At 36.3% G+C, this 24375-nt stretch overlaps 2 protein-coding genes across 2 annotated transcripts; one reads left to right on the top strand and one right to left on the bottom strand.

Annotated features, from left to right (window-relative positions):
• Positions 1–769: 769 nt before the first annotated feature.
• LOC133710562 (uncharacterized) lies at positions 770–3120 on the top strand. Its single transcript, XM_062136664.1, has 6 exons — positions 770–1102; positions 1202–1357; positions 2098–2178; positions 2262–2387; positions 2492–2578; positions 2883–3120. Exons 1-6 carry the CDS (start codon positions 994–996, stop codon positions 2957–2959), a joined length of 636 nt encoding a protein of 211 aa, XP_061992648.1. The 5' UTR covers positions 770–993; the 3' UTR covers positions 2960–3120.
• A 157-nt stretch (positions 3121–3277) lies between these two features.
• On the bottom strand, positions 3278–5068 carry LOC133712800 (F-box/FBD/LRR-repeat protein At4g26340-like). The gene has a single exon (XM_062138909.1). It carries the CDS (start codon positions 4992–4994, stop codon positions 3504–3506), a length of 1491 nt encoding a protein of 496 aa, XP_061994893.1. The 5' UTR covers positions 4995–5068; the 3' UTR covers positions 3278–3503.
• Positions 5069–24375: the final 19307 nt, after the last annotated feature.

Raw genomic sequence — 24375 nt, 5'->3', positions numbered from 1 at the left:
AAAGCTCTTTTCTAAAATGACTTGCTATGAACAAGTTTTCAAAACCACATTATGAGGGAAAAAGAATTTTACCTGCCTCAACTTAAAAGCTTTTAGTGGTGGTGAAGATGGTCGTAATCACATCTCCATCACACATTAACCATGAATTGTAATTTCAATCATGTTGAGGACAACGTAGCCGGTAATCCGGTATTACTACTTGAGCAGCGGTCAGATTTGAGGGAGCCCAGTGAAATATCGATAAGAAGTTCTTGAAAGGTTCTCGATATCGACCAAATAAGTATGAACAATCTATCACTCTTATACAAAGGGAAGCTAATATTGGATAGCATAATGGGTGCTATTTTTCCTTCCTGACGGATAAAGTTCCTGATAAAAATAACATCCAAATGCTAGCTCTCTCAACGTACAGCTACAAGTAATTCGGTTCAAATATATCAAAAGAGAAACTAATTTTCTAACATATGCTATAACTGATACTGACCATGCTCGTTATTTGATGGCATGGAAGAGCTCACCGCCTCTCTCCGCATCTCATGCTTTCAATTCCAATAGAATAAGTCTTGGCTATATTCGAGATTTTTCGTTGTAAATTTTTATTTTGTGGTCGAAAAAATATCTTATAGAAAGAGTTTCAAAAAAGTGACATAAATAAAGCTTATGTAAACGTATCACTTTTTGAAAGTTTCTCAAAAGAGTATGGACAATGTATAAATCTAACGTGTCCATGTATTGAAAAAAGATCCATACCCCAACTCCCAACTACCTACTTTTGCCCATGTAAACCTTTGAAGCTCAGCCACGTTATAGCAAATCTTAACTAGTACTATAGAGCATTCCAATTCAAAGTTCATCTCATCCGATCCACAGGTCAAACATTAAATCACAAGCATACCTCACCGCCCTTCCTCCCCTTTGTCTCTCTCTCATTCATTTCCAGCCAGCTTCTGTTCTGCCTTGTCTTAGTATCTGCAAATTTTGAGACTTCAGAATATGGCTTTCCCCATTTTCTGTGTTTTTCTTGCCATGTTTCTTCCTCTTGAATCTGTCACTGCCGAGTCATTAGGCGACATATTGGCTCCTGTTATCTCTCCAGTCATGGGTTTGTTTCATTCTCATTCTTTTGCTATTAAATTACTGGGCTTTCTTTGATTTTCATTTTTATCTCACTATCGCTTGGAATGGTGGTTTCTGATCACAGTTGATGTTTGCAAAGGCATAGAATGTGGTAAAGGGACATGCAAGCCTTCAACCAGTAGCACTTTCTTTTTCGAATGTGAATGTGATTCTGGGTGGAATCGGACCACTATTGAGAATAGTGATCACTTCAAGTTTCTACCTTGTGTGATTCCCAATTGTAAGGGCTCTCAATCTTTCTCGTTCCATAATTCATAAACAAGTAGATTATGGACTGTATCTAGTAATAACAGTCAAATAATATCTTCTCGACTAAAATAATATAGACACACACACATACATATTTCTCCTTATTTTATATATCTGTGTCTGTGTGTGTGCGCCTTGTTTTTCTGGGAGTGTAAGAGTGTTTGTTATTCTAAAGCTCTTAAATATGCAAAAAAAATCTTAATACTTTTAAATGCCGGTTTCTTAGTTTAGTACTTTGGTTGATGTTAGTAATCTTTGCTCAGTGGTAACTGGTTGGGGACTTGGGGGTAAGGGGTTTTTGGTATATGGATAGCCTTTGTTCTCCGCAATAAATACAGGGCAAGTAACCGGGACTGAAATTTAAACAGCAGAACAGCTTACATTTCAGATAAAATTGAAGTATATATCAAACCATGACAAACAGCTGACCCCAAAGGACAAAATCTGTTAATAAATAATGCCCATTTAATTTAATTTGGTAGTGCATGTTAGTCACACACTAATCTTGTCTTTGTGAGATATGCACACACTTCTAATTGCAAAGCTGTGATTTTGATATCTTACCTATAAGTCAAAAGATTTTGAGTGTAACTTTCCTTTTAACTTTGATATTCTACCCGTAAGTCAAAGATTTATATAATGTTACATGAATAATTTCTAACCAATGTCATGATTTTGAGGTTGCTGATATATGGTTGTGGATGTTTATAGGTAACCTGGATTACTCCTGTGCAAAAGCACCAGCCCCAATTTCAGATAAATCGAACAAGACCAACACATCAATCTTTGATCGTATTGACTCTTATACAACAGACTGTTTTTTTCTCCTTCTTTTCCTAGATAAACTCACTTATTATATATTTTTGGTCTTATAGCTTGCTATTGGATGGATTGTGGAGGTGGAACTTGCAACAAGACATCAAAATTGGCGTACAAATGTGAATGTGGAGAAGGTTATTATAACCTGCTCAATGTGACTACCTTCCCTTGCTTTAAAGAATGTAAGAGCACCTAAAGTTTTTAAATACTGATAATGATGATGAATGAGTATGCAGCAATGCAGATGAGAAGATAATGTCTGACTGTTTCACTCTTTGTATTTAAGGTACAATTGGAATCGATTGTGCAAACCTTGGGATTTCGGTGTCAAATAAGTCTACTAGTCCTCCACCACCTGCATTGGCTGACAATAGTAAGAATTATGGTGGAGAATAGAAACTGACTGTTCTGTCAAGTGTGTGTGTGTGTGTGTGTGTGTGTGTGTGTGTTGGGGGGTGAACTCTTGCACTTCTGGTGGAAACTTTACTTATTGAAAGCAGTACAACAAAACATATATTATTTGACTTTTGACTCTTCTAGGAGCTGATTTTACTCAGAAATTTCAGTTGAATGCTAGTTCCAACAGCTATACTAATGGGATTAAAGTATCTGTTTGAGTTATTCATATTGACAGTGTAATGCTGAATTCATTTTCTCTGCCTTTTTCTCATGTACAGGTAGCTCGACTACACATGCAGACTCTATTACATTGATGATCCTCATAATGTTTGTTGTCATGGTTCATGGGATATGAAATTAGTCAGGTTAGTTAGCTAAGTTACCACGTGTATTCAGTGAGGTGATCATTTCAATTTTTCTTTCATTCACACATAGTTGAAGTGTGTTTCTGTTTTTGTATATAACTGAGACCTGTTGCCTGCCGGAAGATATAGGTTCATATTTGGGCTTGGTTTTTGTACTTCTTTCAAGATGTAGGTTAGTAGGCACTTTGAGATGGCAGTGCATTTTAGTAATCTGCTTGTATTCTTTATACAGACTAGTTCTTGAGACCCAAATACTATCCAGTATTAAGAAAGAGAATTACTTGGCTGGTTACTTGTATAATAAGAAACTTGCGGCCTTCAACCCGTTGATAACTTAAAGAAACAAAGAAGACTAGAGACTTCCAAGTATTAGACAGAATTAAACTTGAAATATTCTCGTAGCTGCAAACCAAGTCAATAACCAAAAGATACTGACATACCTTTGAGAAAAATAAAATACCATGATGGAACCTCCTTTTAATTGACATGTTAGATAAAACTTTCTCAGATAAAACTAACTCAGATAAAACTTTCTCAGATAAAACTAACTTGACATGTCTTTGAACCCTTTACAAAGGATAAAATCTTCTCCTTTGCACCGCGAATGCTGGAACAACTCTCACAAGACACAATCACCTTATTTAGAACTTCACCATAGATTAACAAATACACTGCCACGCCAATCTCATTCGGTGTTCCTTTGAATCCCTTTATGGAGATAGTCTTGAGCTGTGAAGACAAACAACTAGGCAAAAACTCTGGTGGATGGAAGGAATCCCATCCTTCTCTCATGTTGATGCTTGCAAAGTCATCGCCAAAAGATTCCAAATCAGGCAATGAATCTCGTCCTCCTGATTTGATTTTTGCAAAGTCTAAGACAAGATATTCTAGATTAGGCGATATGTTGAGCACGTCGGCAAGCCATTTCCAGCAAGACTGATTGTAAAAAACCAGCTCTAGCTTGATCAAATTACTAAAAACATGCGGCAAACAAGGCTTAAAATCAGGAGCTGAAAGGACCATATATCTGACGCTTGAAATTCTATCCAAGAACTCAGCAACACGGTGAGCGCAAGCTTCATGGAACTCTTGGAGTTGAACTTTGGCTTGAACTAAGGAGGTTGAGTTCTCCAAAATATACTTTGACATAACCTCTCCCGCAACACAGAAGTTTTCAAGTTTCGGGGCATCGATAAAGAAATTGCAGGGTTCTACCCTATATTCTCCAGAACCTTCTCCGCCAGAATCTTCATCCGATTCATCAAATTCTTCATCATGCCTTTCTTCTGAAATGATGGTCGTTAGCATCCGCAATTCAGGTGCAGATATGTTGAAATTCAAAACATCTTCCTTATGATGTCCTTCTATAGTCAACTCTTCGAGTACAGGGCAGCTACGGAAAAGATTTTCCTCTGAGGCCGAATCGGAATTATACCCAGAAGAAAAATGAAGGAACTTGAGACTTGGGAAATAACAACCTGTTGTAGGAAGAGAATAGGTAAGATAATCTGACTTCACCTTCAAAGCCACCAGTGATTTGCTGGTAAAAACACTTCGAGGCATTTCGAAAGGACGCACCAAGTAAGGTTCACCAGAACATTCCACAGAAAAAGAAACATCAAGCTCAACAACATTAGCCTTGATGGCGGCACGTATCCAACGATCAATAATAGAGAAATCTTCACAATCGACCCAATCAACACGAAATCTTCTGATGTCTAACGATGAGTCGCGTAAGGCCAACACCCGATTAACGAACCTGACGAAAATGCGATAGTTATGCCATGATGAACGGAAATCATACATGTCAAAATCAAGGTTGGTAATACAACTAGTCCACAAGTTGTTCCACCTCTTAGACAAGACAGTGGTCCGGACAGAATATAACGGGATGAGGAGAGAGAGTATATGACAGAGAATCTCATCCGGTAACGCACTGATCCTGTCATCTCCAATACCTTCTGCAGCTTGGAGTTGTGATTTTGAATCTTCATGTGCACGTTTGAGATCTCCACTGTCCTTCATTCCGCTGGGCTTTTCGGTTTTTGGTGTATGAGTGTATGGCGATCTTCCAGCTCTACGTGTTTAAGAATAAAGGATGCAGAGAAAATTGTAGAGAATAGTTGTGTCTTTCATTGATAATAGATATATATAGAGTATGTTGGAGTGCAAGAAATCCTATTCTAACTAGAAAAAGGAATCTACAACATTCTCTCCTATTACAACTATAGAAAGTAATTCTAGTTTGACAAGACACACTAAAGTCAAATATCCTTCAACACTCCCCATTGTGCCGCTCAAACTTGGTATCTCGCTTATGACATCATGACGCTTCAAATGTTGCCTTGTTAAAAACCTTGCTCGAGTAATAAAAACCCTGTGGGACAAAACAACCTTGAGGAGGAGAAAAAAGAGTACAACACGTCCTTCACTCTTCGAGATCAAACATGTAGACATTATACCTCCCTCTGATGTCGAGATCTCCCCCTGATTGCTACAATCGTGGGTGTTCGGATAATTTTCTCATTCTGATGCTCTGCACATGCTTCTCGAATGTGGATTTAGATAACGACTTAGTAAATAAGTCTGCTACAATCGTGGATTTGATTCACTTCAATCTTTAGAAGTGTTTGTTGTTGCTGATTGTAAAAGAACTTAGGTGATATATGTTTGGTGTTGTCTCCCTTGATGAAACCTAGCTTCATTTGCTCAATGCAAGCTGCATTATCCTCATATATAAATGCATGAGAAGAGAGAGTATATGACAGAGAATCTCATCCGGTAATGCATTGGTCCTGTCATCTCCAATACCTTCTGCAGCTTGGAGTTATGATTTTAAATCTTCATGTGCACGTTTGAGATCTCCACTGTCCTTCATTCCGCTAGACTTTTCGGTTTTTGGTGTACGACTGTATGGCGATCTTCTAGCTCAATGCTAGGGTTTCGGTTAATTTGTAGTGTATTTGTGTAATTGCATGGGTTCGAAGAGTGTGATATGTGTTGGCCCAAATAACTATTTGTATTGGCCCGGAGCTTTCTGTTGACCAGCGAGACTATTATTGTCACACCCCGAATTCTGAATTTAAGCAATTCATATTCGAAGCATGAACCTCAAATACCCTGTTTATAATCTCAGAATTTTTTTCTCAAAATCAACTGCACATTACACCTCTCGATAATTACATAAACCAAATCCTCAAGCTACTTATTACAGTACACTCTCACCAAAACAAATTATAAAGCTCAAGAGAGCACAATTCTCCTCACAAAACAAATGCTATAAATCTAATACTAATACTAATACTCTAAACCGCACGATCACTGCCCTGATTCTCCTGACCTGTAGGATTACCCGCTACACAATTTGAATAGTGTACCGGGAGTTGCAACAACACAAAACCCGGTAAGCTTTTGACAGCCAGTATGAGTAAACAAGAAAGAACTGTTGATTTATTCAATTATATTTATTATAACTCAAATAAACAATCAACACACTCACAAGGTAACTCCAAAAATCAATAAGAAACATATAAGTATATTCTCGATGCTTTCTTTTAAAACTCAACATTTGACTGATCACAACCAACAAATATTGCAACATTAATATGTGAAATAACATTAAAGCAAAGCATGCTTGATTCTCTTTTCACTAACACCTTCACATATTAACAATATATCACCAATAGATATTTGATCAAAATAATATAAGTACACTTTTCTTTTTAGTGAATTTTCGGATTAACTGGTAACAAATCATAAATACAAGTGCTAGGGTCCAACGTACTATACCCAAAGCACGAGTAAGCCAGGTTGACTGGTAACAAATCATAAATCCACGTACTAGGGTCCAACGTACTATACCCAAAGTACGGGAAAGCCGCAGCATACTAGGGTCCAACGTACTATACCCAAGTATGTATACTCAAAGTAAGCAACCTTCCTAAGAGTATAATAGTGCACTATCTGTAGGGACTAGGGCCCAGGCTTAACGTCTCATAACACCAAAACACATTTACCAGTAATTCATTTAAGCACGGGGTTGTAGGAATCACCCGGATTCACAACTGTACTTCTCAGACATAATCAAATTCACAAAATACAATCTTTATCATTTATAGATCGTATATATGTATATGTACACCCACATAAAGAGACATATTATTTCAAGATAAATCTTTATTTCTTAAAATAATTTCCACATAATCATGATTGAGCATATAAAATGGCTTTCACATCATATGATCAATATTCTATTATTCAACAATTAAATGTGAGATTAATAGCTTGAATAATAATAACCAATCAATTCTCAATCATTTCATCACGTCAATCACGCATCAACCAATATATATATTTCACGTAAATATATATATACGTAATCATCCGCTCAGGGATGACCACTAATACCAACTATAGTTCAAGCATAAAAACCGTGAAATTCATTTGTATAAATGAAATCATTTTACTTACCTATGGACCGTAGTTGATCAAGTCCATATGATTTAAAACAAATATTTATTCCACAAATATTTTCACACGATTGCGATAAAATAAAGTAATTAAATTTATTTGGTTCGTAATATGAACCACGTGAGGTTTACTCACCTCTAATCCAGCTGCGTCTTCTTAACAGCTAAAACAACAATTTTCCCGAATTGTCCGCCAAATCAATCCGTCGATAACCTAATCCAATAATGATCTTAACTTAGCCAACAACTCATAAATGTAATTAAACGACGATCCAACGGTCAGATCTGAATATAATGATGATCCAACGGTCGGATTCAAATTAAACGATGATCCAACGGTCGGATCTGAATTTAATGATGATCCAACGGTCGGATCCTCACGGATCGCCTTTAGGATCATCCTCCAAAATTATCACGAAGATCCAACGGTCAGATCTTCCTGAATCGCCCTTACTAACATCTCCACAAAATTATATGAAAATCCGACGGTCGGATTCTCACGAATCGCCTTCCGAATCACTATTTCTCAATTATACGAAGATCCAACGGTCGGATCTTCGCCCGTGACCTCACAAAGTCACCGGGACAGTCATACGATCAACATATTAAAATTTGAAGTAAAACCGATGGTCTGATCTTCGCAGATCGTAAACCGAAGATAAAACGTAAAAACCGTAAATAGTAACGTCAAAACGTAAATCCACTATTTACCAACTTTTTCTACCATAACCTTGTAATATATCAAAACGCTCGTATGGATGCGTAGATCATCGCCTAGATAATGAAAACACAAAAAAAAGGTCCGACGCGCCGCCACAAGCGGAGGTCAGACTGCGGTCAACGTGGCGGTCAACGCCGGTCAACCACCTCCGATGGCAAAGTGACCAACTACAAACTGGTTCAAAATGAAGAGTTGATCGTCTTTCATACCTGGAGCTAAGTCTGGTTTGGCCTAGATCGTCCTAGATCAAGCTTTGAATTTGGATTAATCCGGAGCGTCTGATCTGATTCCAGATTGAATCAGAGCCGTCGAAAAAGTCAAACCTTGATCAAGCGCTCTACACCCAAAATCGTCATGCAAGGCCTATATGGGGATGATCAGGAGGAAGAGGAGATCACGAAAATGGGAAGGATCGGCCGAGGGAACGCCGGAAAACTTGAAATCTGGCCGGGTCACCGATCGGTGGCTGGGGAGCTCCGATCTCCGTCTGGGGGAAGCGGCGGTGCAAGGGGAGGCTACCAGGCGGCTGGGCGTGTCATGGCGAGTCCGGAGAGGGCCGGGTCGTGGCCGGAGGACGCCGGAGGAGGGAGATGGGGCCGGGTCGGGTCGACCGGGTCGGCTGCGTAGGGAGGAGAGAGAACGGAGAGTTCCAGGGACCAAAATGCAATTTTGAGAAACTTTCGTCCTTCCGAAATAAATCAGATTTTCCACCTATTTATAGAAAAATCTCAATTTTCAAATATTCATAACTTATTCATACGAACTCCGAATATTGCGTTCCACATATGCACGTGATCGTATCGACGAGCTCTACAACTTTCATGAAGGAAGTTTTCCCAAATTTTGAACGTATAAAAAGTCAACTTTGTTGACCCCCTAAAAAACGTTTGTTTTCGAAAATAAAATCGTTCGAACTACTTCCACAACTCCTCCAAGCTTCGTACTCGCTCCTACTATCGTGAAATCATTTCTAAAAATCTATGGAATTTAATTTGGATTTTTCGGGGTATTACAATTATGGGCTGAGAGAAATAATATGGTGTGGAAAGGTGCTACATACAGCCCATGAATATGATCTCGAGGACTGTATGATTGTTGGATGAGTTTCAGAAGTACCATCCTAAGGCTATGAGGAAGAAGAAGAGACCTCTTACCAAGTGGCAAAAACCATCTCGTGGTAGACTGAAATATATATCAACGTATTACGACGGTGCATTTAGAGGGGAAGATGGTTGTGGGGGCAATTGGCATGGTGGTCAGAAATGATTCGGGTATGGGTATTGCTGCTTTAGCTAAACCTTTTGTACATGCATACTCGACCCTAAATATGGAAGCTAAGGCATGTAGAGCTGGTCTACTACTTGGTATTCACCAAGATTGGTCTAACATTGATATATGCCATTTTAATTGCTACTCTCAATGGGGAGGAGAAGAATTTTTCAAAGGTAAATCGAGTTTTAGATGATTGTAAAGATTAATTAAATGTTTTTCAATCAGTTAGAATCCGACATATTTACCATGAAGCAAATGATGTAGCAAATAGGCTTGCTCACCTTGCTAGTTTATTTTCCGTTGATGATGTTTTGTTAGATGAGACATATAGGATGTTCTCTACGAGAATTATTGTAATTATTTTTTTGTAGCTTGGGGTTCAGGTTTTCTGTCCCCTCAAGACTGGGTTCCAAAATCCTTTTAAAAATAAAAACAAAAAAGTTTCAGAGTTTAAGACATTCCAATTTGTACTAGGTTTCCCTATTATAATAAGGGTCCTGGTTTCCTGGACTCATAAGGATATTGGTCAAGATTTTCTTTTCCTAATTAGATGATAAATTCTAGCTTGCGTTTTTATGAATGTTCTCCATGCATGTCAGCTGGTGGGTTTGATTGTTTATGTGCAAACCCTGCATTCTGCTACGTTTGCTTAATGCCGGGTAGGGATTCTGTTGTCTCTATATTAAGTCTTTACGTTGTTATATACGAGCTGAACTTTACAATGGACCGAGGCACAAGCCCAAGCCCAAATATGTATTGGGCCGAGTCCTCCATTTTTCCTTTGTGATCATGATGGTTTGAACTTTGTTCTCTTCTTTGGAAATTTGGCTTGGGATCACAAATGGCAAGGACCTTTGCGTGAAATTTCAACATCATCTAAAGAGGTAAAAGAGAAATTGGGATGGGGGGATCGTCATGTATTCCTCCTCTCTTTGTGAAAAGTGGAGGAAATTGGAGAACCTTTGGATGGACTCAAAACCATGAGTCTCATATTTCAGTTGTGCCCTCTTTGCAAGTAGTATTGATCTCCATCATTATCAGACCCAACAAAAAAAAAATGATCTCCGTCATAATCAATTAATCCCAAGATTAGGGTTAAAATAACTTATAATACTGTATTTGGTAACTCTCACCCCTTAACATTCTCAATATAGTTCATTTCTCAGAGTAAGAAAATAAGACATAAAATATGGTGCAAGTTGTTCTTGTAAAGACTAGACATAATTTTTGATACATTGAATATATTTTTTTTATACTCGATGGTGCCAAATGAAATGAGCCAACTGATTTGTGTACGTTAAGGAATTGAGAATTTGAGATATACAACTTTTACTTTTTCACATACCTACTAATACTTTTCTTCTTATAATCCGAGCAAGAGAAAAGTAAAGGAAAGCAATTCACCCTTTTACCTTCTTTCTTTCTCCGACTCCAAATCACATTCCAAAAACATAAACCAGTGGTCTAGTTTCTATATGATGTATTCATGTATCCCAGTACGTACGTGGGGGTAAAAGAAAATCCAGCATAAATTCATTCATATGATGTATCCCAAACTTCGTCATTCATATCATCATGAATGACATAGCTGGGAGAAAGCTGAAGTCTAAGCTACCCATGAATCATGATTAGTATTCCTCCCCCCTGAATCTTCGGTAGTCCTCTCCAAAATCTAAACTCCCTCAGTCACTCAAAGCTCACCAATCAATCCCTCATCCAAACCCCATTGTAAAGCAACTAGTCTGAGCTGCAAAGCTTACAAACCCTAAACCATAGTACAATCAAATAAATAAACACAACCCCTAAAGCCAAAGCCAAGCTAAGCTGTCCCCCGCCCCTATGACCTCCATCACATCCCATCACATTAAATCTTTGAATCTCTCTCAAACTCATCAGCCTCGCCCCTAAAGTACGGCTGCCCCCTGAAACGGCGGCGTACGGCTCCTCCCCGTCCCATTAAGGTGCCCTGTATCATAGTAGTAGATTACTGTACAGAAAGGCTGACTGACCCTTAAATTTGATTGCACTCCTGTTCAAAAAAAAATTTGATTGCACTCAAACCATTCGAATCGAATTCCACTAAGCTGTACATACATGTTATTCGAATCTCGTGTGTGAATTATTGCTGCTTTTACTCCATCTCACACATCACCAACTTGTCCCGCTCCCTGTATCTGTGTTTTTTTTATCCTTGTTCAAGTTATTGGTTTCCGTGCCTCGCAAGTCACCAAAGTTTCCATTCTTGCTTCTAGTTTCGTTTCCTGCCCATCGGGGAACTCTTCTTTTTGGGCAACCCTTTTGTATTTTGGGCACCAAAACTCTAGTTGGTTTCTCAGTTTTTGCTTTAGGGTTAGTGCTGTAGCAGTGAAAGCTATGACTTGATTCATTGCTCTCTAGCCATTGGAAATTGAATCTAGAATCTATCTACAACAATGGCTGTCATGTCCATGTTAATTTGCTACTGTATCATTCATTGTCAATCAAATCCGAGTCCTTGTCTGTCATCAAAATATGAAATGCTAAATCTGGGCTTGCTTTTCTTTTCTGCAATTAATATTCAATTTTGATCCTTTCATTTAGAAATAAATAAACGAGATTATCCAAAAAAACAGAATAAATAAACGAGGCATTACCGAAATTTCTATTTCATGAGTCAATTTCATGCCTATTGGCCAGTCCCCACCTTGTGTGTTATATATATCATGTCTATGATTCATGAGTCATCTAAGCAATCTAGTCTTATCCATGTGGACAATAAATACCATGATTGTAAAGTCAATACGCTTAATAAGTTAATATTGTAATTATAATGCTATTAGAATCATAGAGAATGTACGAAGTAATTAATGTGTAGGCTAATGATTCCCCATCTTGATTAGCAAATTGAATGGTTTGTGTGGGTGAGGCTGTAACCCACTAGCCGGCGGAGTTATTCTATATGCTGGGACAGTAGGGTACATTCCATATTTGATCAAAAGAGACAGTTTCCTCACTTAATCTCTAAATTCAAATTTTTAATTATATATAACTATTTTTGAAGAAAAATTCAACTTCAATAGATTAGTAATACCTAAGTTAAATTTAACTTTACCTAAAATTACTAGTTATGTTTAGCTAGTGAATCATAAATAGCCAAAGTAAAAGTTATATTTCTCTTTCCTCTTTTTGTCCACATGTCAATTTATAATTCAATAAAACATATTATATCACTTACAAATAACTACTACCGTTAGAATAATATTATTAAATTAATAACTATATTTCACAACTTTAGTTAAATTGAATTAAAAAGTAAAGTGGGCTATTGAAGATACCTTAGTTCATCACCTTATGTTGAGTAAAATGTCTGAATTTCATTTTTATAATCACGGTACCATTATTTTACCCGAACTTAAGTGTTTTCGTGAAACTATTGTTTTGGACTAATTACTCATTGCAGTTTCTAAATATGTTACACTACAGCTGATTATTGAAAAGTTTAAAAATCTTCAATCTTAATATAATCCAAAATAATACTTTAACCTAGTTGAGGATTTTGGATTTTGGATTTGGATTGAAACTATTTTCTACTGATGTTTTATGTTAATGAATAGATAAATAGGGTGGGATGGGCTAAGGGTTCTTTTTGAAAAAAAAAAATTAATTTGTTAATATATAGATAAATAAGTTATGCCAAATGTTTTAGACTTTTATAAAGGGTGGTGCTATTCACACACCTATTTTATCTATTCACTATTTTTCTATTATTTTAATTTAATTTTCTTTTACAAATTACCGTAACTACCCTCCCCTGCAATTATGTTTCTTTTTCTTATTTCTTTTTTTTATTTGGCAAATCAATAATGAATCAACTATCATTATACAATAAATCAATTTTTTTTCAACTAAGATATTATGATACGAAGATCTTCCAAGAAACACTAATTTTCAGCAGTAAATATGGTTTTGCTCTCTACACTCTGATTGTTAAGTAAAAAGGTACCAGACCTAATTCAACATTGTGAAGAAAATGTCAATACAATAACTAGTTGGTTATTTAGAGTATACTACGTTACTGAACTAAGATGTATGGATGGTAAAAAGTTGGTACGAATATTAAAATGAAATGCATAAATCATAGTTGGGGCTGCAACACCAGAGAGTAAAAAGTTGCACATGAACTTACAGTAGCAAAGAGCAAGCTATCCTTATCTCAACACATTAAATTCCTTTCAACTAGAAGCAATGATAAAATTGTTAGCACAAATACTTCAATAATGTATATTGGAGCATGAATTACCCAAATAATTTGGTAGAAAATAACAAAAACCAATGTACCAGTCCACAACATTGCTTCATAAAAATAAAAGCTAATAAACAAGAGTAACTAGAAGCATCAAAACCAATCAACCCTCAATAAAAAACACAAACCCTTGCAGCCTTGCTGAAACGCACCCCCACCTCCACAAACAACCACTCCTTATCTCTGAAACCCCCCTTAACTCATATTTGTATAATTTTCCTATGGCAAAATCTTTCGTATTCTAGCATAATATGGTAGAACAAATCATGTCTATAATCATAAGGCTATCATTATTAGGTTGTTGTAAAATTCTATAATTGCTCAATGGATTCAAATACACCAAATAATTTCAGTTAAAATCTTACCATGAATCATGGATTCAAATGAACTCGAATAATCACTTAACTCATATTTTTCTTACATGTCTCCATTGCAAATCAAGTGTAAAATTTTCTCCAAACATTGATCTAAAGTTGCTTGTTCTGCTTTGATTGAACTTCAAAGCATCACATTAGAGAGATAGAATGACTATGCTAGAGAAGTTTTTGATGGGAAAAAAAAAAAGTTGAATCAAAAAGAGTTTTGAAGTCCATTGTGCCTGCGGGAAAATAAGGGTTTAGGATTTGGGGATGATTGAATTGCCAAATAGAAAAAGAAAAAAAAAAAAAAAAAACTTATTTGCAAGAGTGGGTAGTTGGAGTAATTTGAAAAAAAATTTTGATTTAAAGTAATAGAAAAATAAAGGGGGTGTGTGAATAGAGAAAAATGGTGTGTGAATAGCACCACCCTTTATAAAATATGAATTCCGCTAAAACTTGCAGCTACTTTCCATTATTTAAAGGGCTAAACTCAACTACTTGAACTTTTGAACAAGAGGATACAATTAATATGAAAAACACTATATATATTTTTTTAATCAAATAAACAACTCATATACAACAACTAGTTTATTGTGAATTGAACTCACGGCCTCCCATTTATAAAGGAAAGACTTATGCCATTAGACCAAATGGTACTGGGCAAAACATTATATATTTAATCTCAGCATCAAAATGAGACATGCAAATTAACATATCAACAATAATAAAACGTATCCCGCCACATCTTGAACTTTGTATTTCAAATAAAGTGTTTTTTCCATTAATGTGATGATGAGATTGAGGTTTTATTAACTCCTAAAATTTGTTTATGCTCATTTTCGCTCTCTCGTGGTTGGTCTGTTTGCCCTGTCCCTTATCTCTTCTGATGGCGATGGTGGGTGCGGGGATGAAGGCGGCGAGTTTCGTGATGGCAATCTTGGCTGGTCTCAGGCATATGGAGGGTCTCGGCCACCTTTGTTTTCTCATTCTATTTCTGCGGTGGGTGGGCATAGGATGGTGATGGGTGACTGTGTGGTTTTGAATCCACGTGATGGTCATATGTCTTCTCCCTATTTGGGCAATGGGATGGATGTATTGGCGTTTGCTACCAAGGTTGTTGACTGTAGTGGTGACTGTCAATGGCTGTTTGCTGACTGTGATGGCCGACAAAGCAGTGTTAGTGGCGGTCTAGGCCATGGTGGAGGTAGTGGCTACTGTTTTGAGGCTATGCTGGTGCTGGGTCAGGTCAGATCGATTTGGACGGGTGAATGTGACGACCGAGCGGAGGTCTCCAGCAGCAACAGTGATCCGGCGTGGAGGCTAGAGACACCGATTTGGTTTGGTGGGAATGCAGCTAGGGTTTGTAGGTTGGCCCCTTGCTGTTGCTCTTGGGCTTCGGGCTTTGGCTAGGGGCCTATGTTTTAGTTAGGGTTTTTTTCTCTTTTTATTTGGCTTGCAACATTTTGGGTGTGTGGGCCGACAATTTTTATTTTTGGTCTTTTCATGGAGCATGGGGAATGCCCTTTTGATTAGGGTGTTCTCTTGGGTCTAGGAATAATATTGGGCATGAATTTTGAATATGTTCGGAGGCTTTTCTAGTAGTCTCAGAATTTTTTCTGCAACATTTGAGCTTCATCTCATGGTTACATTATGTTTGGGTAGTCTAGAGTTTTGCTTTAGGTTTCCCATTCATGGCTCTTTCTGTCATTGCTCGGAGTCCGGGTGAATCATATTTATAATGTTTCATACTTTACTATCAATGGGCTGACATCCCTTACGTTAAAAAAAAAATAAAAAATAAAAAAAAAAACTCCTAAAATTAGACTTAGGAAAAATATGAAAAGTATACCTAATTAGTTACTCTATCATACAAAGCAAAAAGGCTACAGGTTAGTATATTCAATGGAATATTTGTGTTGAGGATTTTGGCCCTCTTAATTAATCAAAATTCTATTCGTACATGGGCCAAGATGATCATGATTACATGATACAACACTCACCAGCTTTCCGCTAAGCAGGTTGAATTCATAAATGCTATGGCAACTTGGTAATGAATATGTCAATTGTCATATCTCATGGAGTCGCAGTCACATTAGACCTCTCGCCCCGGCCAGCTAACAAGTCGCAACTCGCAACTCGCAACTATATGTGCAAATTGATGGATACATACATATTGAAGAAGCTTGTTGACTAGTAGCATCACAAGGTTAGCTTGGTGGTGATAATCAAAGATTCCAATGAACCTGAAGTTGAAAGTTTTAGAGAAATCGCAATATTTGGGATTTATAGTTGGTTTGATCACTATCTTACATATAGGACTCCCTGTCATCCACACAAAGTGAATAGCTTTCTAAGTTGGTGGTGGGTTTTAATGTTCCATAAAATCCTCTCCTTCCTTGAGTTATGGTTCTGTCCCATCTCATCATCACAATTTAAATAACCGATCGAAAAATATCCTAGCTTGAAGAATTTATGCACGATTATATTTCTAGCAATTGGTCCTCCATAACTTAAACAAAATGATTTTGTAAGTAAAGGTTGATAGCGTCATAATGTTATCCAAAACGTCTATTTTGAAATTGTAATCTGAACTGAGAGGTCAATTGTATTATTGTCATTAAAAGATGAGCGATTAATAAACTTTTAAATTAATTTGATATACATTGTCAGCACATTATTAATATTTTAACTTTATAGTTATGGTTATAGAGAAACACGTAGAATGTGAATTAAAATAGAGAGTATTCAGTATACTGACGTATATTTACATCAACAGAAATGAATTGTTTGATAACATTAAATATATTTTGTTTATTAAAAAAAAATTTACTTATAAATATCAACGACTGAAATCTATTTGACCTGCTAGTTCAATTATATTACGAGTATATAGAAGAATTTTCTAAATTAAAATGATGAAGATGAGATCCTTGCCCCTGACAATGTAACTCAGAGCTTTTAATCTCTTTATGTCATTATATATTAAGAATCTGCCAAGTGGAAATCATGCTATGTGGCCATTTGATTTCAACAAAAACATGGCTTCAAAATGGCAAAATCCTAGCCATGGAAACCGCATAAAATTTAGTGGACTGATTTAGAAAGTATTAAAATAAGACTCAGACCTAGCTATAAGTAGTCTATAACTTGAGGCAAGCCTGCTCAACTCTTTCAACTGTCAATTTTTGTGTGTTTTGACTCTTAATTACAAGATTGAATGTGTCTTTTTCTCTAAGCGACTTAGGTCACTGACGGACGTCATGTCAATTTATTAAATTGCATTAACTAAGCTATTTTCCTTTGATCAAAATGCCCATTGCTCCGTAATTATTATTAGTTATACAACATTGAACTAGAATTCCATCACATTGCTAGTTTTTTCTCTTTTTTTTTTTTTTTATAATAAAAGAGGATTAAAAGATTTCACTCTTATCTCATAGTGACTCAAACTCAAGACATTGATCTTAGGTAGTGGGTGCTCCATCACATTGCTAGTTACCCCATATACCTAAAAGTTCAAGTAAAACTTAAGTTGATGATTCTCTCTTGTCTTGTACTTTAACCTAGGAGTATCTATACAATTAGTATTCAGATCAAGGGAGCCCTTGTAATGAAGATCACTATAATGAGGACTAGTTGATGACTTTATTGTTAGACGCACTTTTTGATCACATTTCCGCAAATCGACTATTAGATGTTTAGATATTTGTGTGTAGATCATTTATGTAATTTTTTAACTAAATTGAAAATCGCTAAGGCATTCATAATCGTGATTTATTAGTTATGACTATGAACGGTTCATATTTGACAGATTTGGTTTGTTCATTAATTTGATCTACTTCAGTACCTTAACAATTAGCAATTTAGAAGAAAATTTTCAAACGTGATCTACTCATGCATATATAAATATCTAACGGTTGATTTGCTGTAACGTATTCAAAAAGTAAGTCTCTCAAACTATTGATTAGAAAATACTCAATTAGTCCTCAAAATATATGGTCACACTTGACACGCAGTCTCGAAATAAGAACTGAATTCCCATGTTTCTGCACTAGTTATCGAAGTCATTAAAATAATAGGTTGCTCTACCATGTTTCATGAAGCTATGATTACCAAGAGCATCAAACTTGGTATGGCTAATAATTGCACCCTCTACATCACCACAGCAGTTACCATTACCAATGCGGGCAGCACCCCCATATTGCCAGACCTCAGAACTCAGAAGCATGGTGTTTTTGTTTTGGACATTAGAAGCGAGGTGTTCTAGTCATCGATCCACTTGTATATATTGATAGCAACGAGCCAGCTATCGCTATAAGTATACTGCTAGAAAATCTAATTATTAACCGCAACCTCTTCTCTGACAGAAAGAAAAAAAAAAAGAGAGAGAGAGAGAGAGGGAGTAAAACTTGATCCGATAAAAATAGTACCGCATATGTTTGATTTATTAAATAGTGTAATTATTCAATGTAATATATAGTCAAGTTATATGGGAAGGAATGTGATTTTTTCAATATTACAATATTTAAGAATAAAATGCAACTACATTGTAGAATGAGAAGAGAATAAACGAGCTAGGGTTGATAAAGGAAATTTGAGCAGGCATTGCATATTTTGTTGTTACTATCAGGATTTTAAAAAAAATACTACGTACGGACGTACCCAGATATTCCGCATATGGTTATTTAGCCTACTGTGCACAAACTTCCATATGAAACATTGAACCTTTAACATCTACATATAGTCTCTCTCATTATTAGGTCTTTAAGTTCTCACTTAGCAGTAGTAAAGTGTTACTTGGCTTTCCCATTAAACAAAAGCGGGAACATTCTGCACCCAAATTCAAAGACTCCCACCACCATTTACACACTTCCACAGCCCATATATTTGACTACCTCAAGACCCTTTTTTCCACTATATTTAAAGTACATGCAAGATCGATCACCACAAGGGCAGTATCGGAAAAACAAAAGGGCAACTCGGGGGGATCGAGCATGATATCAGAGAAATGGGAGCCCGCGCTCTGCACAGTAGTGTTGTCCGGTTCATTCACGAAGAAGAAACAAAAGTGTAAAAGAGAAAAGGGGTAAAGCCTGTGACCCTGTCTCTCTCTCTCTCTTTTTTTCCCAAAGCTTTTGATCTGCGAAATCGAAAGGGTTTAAAGCAAGAAGATGATGACGCAAGGCAAAGGCACGCCACCACGCACCGTTTTGGCAGGAGAGGAAGGAAGGGGACCCCGAAACAAAATCCACAGAGAGACGCCTACTGCATGCTAAAATAGTATTACCGGAATCACTGCATGCACTTCCATTGTCAGGGGCTGGTTTCTCTTACATGTTTTGTCTCCGTAAGTCTGAGCCAAGAACTGAGAAAAGGGTCAGGATTATTGTTCACATGGCATTTTTGGTCCTACTTGGCAGTCATCTATGGGATCGTTGTGGGGACTGGGGACCTACATGACTTGGATCGATGGATCATGTTGAAATATCTTCACGGGGAATGTTAAGGAATAGTACTCATATACCTATTCACCATCGGTGTTATTTTACATTCGGGTTACGGGTTACCTAGTACATGTTTCAATCTCGCTATCAACTACTAAGTAACAGCAGAAGTGCTCAATGAAAAGCCTCTTCATGTTTGTAATATGCATTTCGATGGAACACTGGTAGCCTCAGACATATTTTGTGTAAAAATTTCATAAACATTTTATGTACTGAGATATTTACTAAATTGATGAATTCTTAACTTTTGATACAATTGAGACCCACCTCAAATACCCATGTTATAAATAATATCTAATTTTTATGTCTCTTGAAGTCTTAAATGATACAACTGTGCTACAAGTGACTAATTGTACGATAGTAAAGATTGTTAGATTATTTTGAGTTTGCTCCATTTTTTCTAACAAAGCTAATGAAATTACACCCAAATGATTCTAGTCAATTTTTCTAATTCTTTTGCTCCATTTTTCTATAATTATATAATTTATGAATTAGACATGTCACAACATTCCACCAAACACTTTCTCTGTCAATTCTTTCTTACATTTGTATGTTTAAAGGGGAGGTTGAAGATTGTGTGTTTGCTTATGATGTGTAGGTGATTGATACCTGTGAAAGATTATGACAATGCACAAGGGTATTTACAAGTTATATCTATTCACAATTTAAGATTTTAAGGACCCATTAACAAATTAAACCTCAATGAATGTGGAAATAATGGAAATACATAAACATCCTCAAACCTAATTATTTCTTGCATATGTATGTTTAAAGGGCAGGTTGAAGATTGTGTGTTTGCTTATGATGTGTAGGTGGTTGATACATGTGAAGGATTATGACAATTCACAAGGTTATATACGAGTTATATCTGTCAGAATTTAAGATTTTTAGGACCCCTTACCAAATTAAACCTCAATGAATGTTGAAATGGGGATACATAAACATCCTCAAACCTAATCATGCTAAATGCAGCACCAATAATGTCGATCTGTACCAAGTTGGAAACAAATGTAAGAGATGAATTAATTGCTGGAAAACCAGTACAAAGTAGCTTAAGCTAGGTAGACAGAAAATATGGTGAAAGAACCTAGGGCTAGGGCCAAGAGCGAAAGAGACTAGCAAGAGGCCAAGAAACAAAGGACGTCGTTGAAATAGGTCTCTGCCCTACATTTTTGGTCCGTACTAGTAAATTGAAATTCCTTCTGTCTTGACAGTCTTGTTCAACAAGCATGATGAGCTAGTTGATCGAGAACTGGAGGAGACTCTGATCAGAGTCATCAGAAGAGGCTGGGCCAGTGAATTACTGGAGCAATATCATGAATCTTGATTCTTTGCCGTTGAAGGCTGAAGCAAACCACGGACAGAACGAGATGATTATTTCTGAATTCTGATGGGTGTGTTTAATTTTGTATCTACAGCACTGTATGGATCGGGTCGGCCAATTATTATGCATGCACGTTCTACAATTCAAATTTTGTTTTACATGGAATAAGCGGATTCAAAATTGTGTGAATAAGATTGTGAATGAGCGGATGCCGGAAAATTCTTTGGTCAAGATTATAAGAGCAAGTGCACCCGTAGTCAAGAAAAGGCAAAGTCGAGAAGTCAAGAATTCGACCAGTCAAGCTACTATTCACTGCCACTGGACATGGGTTTGCACCCGTTGTTTTTCTTGCCCGGTCAACACTGTTCACTCTTTTCACTGTTCATACTACTGTTCGCGTAATTTATTGTTTATCAGTGGGTTTCACTATTTAAATTCACTGTTCATACTACTGTTCACGTAATATTACTGTTCACCCATGACTGCATGCAGGACGTCAGCCACGATCAGGCCTTGCACAAGTGCCATCTGGGCTTGGCTGGTCAGGAAAATAGTCATGGAATTGACTATTTCTTTGGCTGTAGTCATGAAAGGCAAAACCTTGCCCAGTTAAAAAAACTCCGGTGGAAGCATCATAATCCATCTCAAGGTCATATAGTCAGATTTTTCTTGACTATGCCCAGTCAAGATATCACCAGTGGACTTGCTCTAATGTACGGTGTTATAAAATTTTTAGTCATTTGGTGACCGTGTAATCATTATTGTATTCTTTGTATATAATCATTTTTTTCAAGCAATAATTTTAATTGATCCACTTTGAGAGTTGAAACGCTTTAAAAACATATATATTTAATTTAAATGACAATATAGAAACTTTATAAACGTTAATTACTTACAATTAGAAATGAAAAATGATGTAAAGATCACGCTAAACTACCGTGACAAGCCCTTCCATATTCAACAACCACATCGACAAGAGGAAATGTGATTCCTCCTCGAATGGATGGGTTTTTCATACCAAAGGACTTGCATTTTTCTTCAAGAACTTCCATTTATTTGTCCATGGATATTTTAGTAATAAAGCTAATTTATTGAGAATGACTATTTGGTTTATAACAGGACTATCTTCCTTTCAATTTGGATTTCTAGCTTATAGTTAGTTAGTAATGAACTTAACAAGAACGATCCACTCATGCCCCAACCAATTGATATTTACCTCTTATTCATGTTAATTTTCATTTCAAAAAACTAATGTATTGCGGCAAACTTGGCAGCAAAAAAAATACAAACAAACAAATATCGGGTAACTCTAATGTTGAGTCACGACTATTGTCTACGATAGTAGAGCTAAAATATTCATCCACCTTATTATGATGCAAATCACCTTCCACATTTTTTCAGTAACATTCGGAAGTTGTCAATTAACATTCCTATTTTAGCATGATATTTTTTTTTTTGTGTGAGAAGGAAGAACTTTTATACGTAAATTAAAAGCGATGGGAGCTCTTCTAATGAAGATCACTTTAATGAGGACTAGTTGATGACTTTCTAATCAACTGTTTGAGAGTCCCCCTTTTTTATTACATTACGGCAAATCAACTGTTACATATTTATGTATACATGATTATTTCACTTCTGAAAATTTTCTTCTAAATTGTTAATTGTTAAGGTACCAAACTATATTAAATTAATTGACGAACCAAATTTGTCAAACATGAACCGTTCATATTTATAATTGATAAATCACGATTATGAATGTCTTAATGATTTTTAATTTGGTTGAAAAATTGCATAAATGATTTACATATAAATATCTAAACATATAACGGTTGATTTGTGAAAATGTGATCGAAAAATTAATCTCCTAAAAAGTTAAAAACTAATCTTCATTTTAGTGGTCATCAATAAAACCTCTCTCCTACAATAATAAGGAGATAATGAATCGAGGTGTTATGAACGCAATGATCTATTTCCTCACGTATTCTGGATTACAAATATTTCATCAGAGAAGATTGACATGAACCATCAACAATTGGGGTATTCATTATTCACTTTTAATTCTCTGGCCTTGTCTTATGTCACATTTAAGTTCATAATTGAACAACAACGTCTGATAAGAACAGTACGCAAGTTATGTAACATACACACATGAATATGTCGTAACAACCATACTATATAATGGTCAGAATATCTACCATGGCATGTGAGAAATGACTACTGAATGAATACTGGATAGGATTCACAAGTACCTTATTTTCCGATGAACAAATTGTTTAGTAGAAACAGTACAAAACAGAATTCTGAACGTGATCAGGAACATTTACCAAACTCAATCGATCACACACTAGAGCAATGGAGGCCTCTCTTCGTCCAATTCATATACATGTGGAAGCTGTGAGTCGACTGCCAATGATTGATCGTCGTCTTCATCTTCTTCTTCTGCAATCTTCACCATTAATCATTCAATTCAATTCAATTATCAGTGAAAGCGGCTTAATGAGATAACCTCTATCGCAGGTTCCTTCCTGGATCATAAGCTCTCCTTGTCACTCGTTGTTTTGTCTTTTTGGCCCCATTTCATTCAATTCTCCAGATGGATACAGTTCACTGCCTTCGTCTCGGGACCCTTTTAGCTCCAAATGCCAACCCTCTATGTTTTCAGACTTGTCACACATTATTTCTTTCTTTTCATAAAATCTATTTTGTTTTGTTTCTTAAAAATACTATCTCTATAATTGAGTGATTGACCTCAAAATTTTTCAGGCCTTTCAGGCTTTCACTGAACTTTCCTAGAAATAAATAATGAATATGGAAAAATATGACCATGTGAAGAAAACGAGAGTCCACCAAAAAACAAATACATATCAAACTAAAATCATTGAGTTTCCGCCAGAAAACAAGAGAGTCCACCAAAAAATAAAATCATTGTTCATCGATCAACTCCTCTTTTTTAGGGACGAGTGTACCTTCCACCATTGAGTCGAATGCTCTAGCTGTTATTCCATGCTTAGCAGATGAAGGGATGAGTCTCACTTCCAATGTACATAGATAGAGCACTTCAAACTTAGATATCAATGTTTTGGATAAAAATATCATTCAATATGTTGAAGTATGCTCTAACCACAATTATTGTGATTTGTGAAGTCAATTTTGTTATTGATGTTATAGTTTCTACTAGTAATGCGCAAATGCTCAAAGACCTATAAAAAATGTACACTATATTTTAACTTATGTAGCCTTGTATTTTGATTCGTCGAGAAAATGATGAGAAAGAGAGTTACGTAACCAAAAAATTATGGGTAGATCCGTAGATGACAAATCTAACCAAAATAGTCATTTTCTCAAAGGTATCATAATCTCGAAGAGGCATCAAAACAATTTCGAAGTATCTTCCTCATTGATTAGAACAATGTGGGTCTTCCCATTTTCTTTACCAACAGTTACCAGAAAATGAAACTTTTTGATTGGGCAGCGA

Source organism: Rosa rugosa, chromosome 5 (assembly GCF_958449725.1).
Source record: "Rosa rugosa chromosome 5, drRosRugo1.1, whole genome shotgun sequence".
NCBI lineage: Eukaryota > Viridiplantae > Streptophyta > Magnoliopsida > Rosales > Rosaceae > Rosa > Rosa rugosa.
The sequence above is the reverse complement of the archived record's forward strand: the minus strand, read 5'-3'. Positions and strand labels throughout refer to the sequence as shown.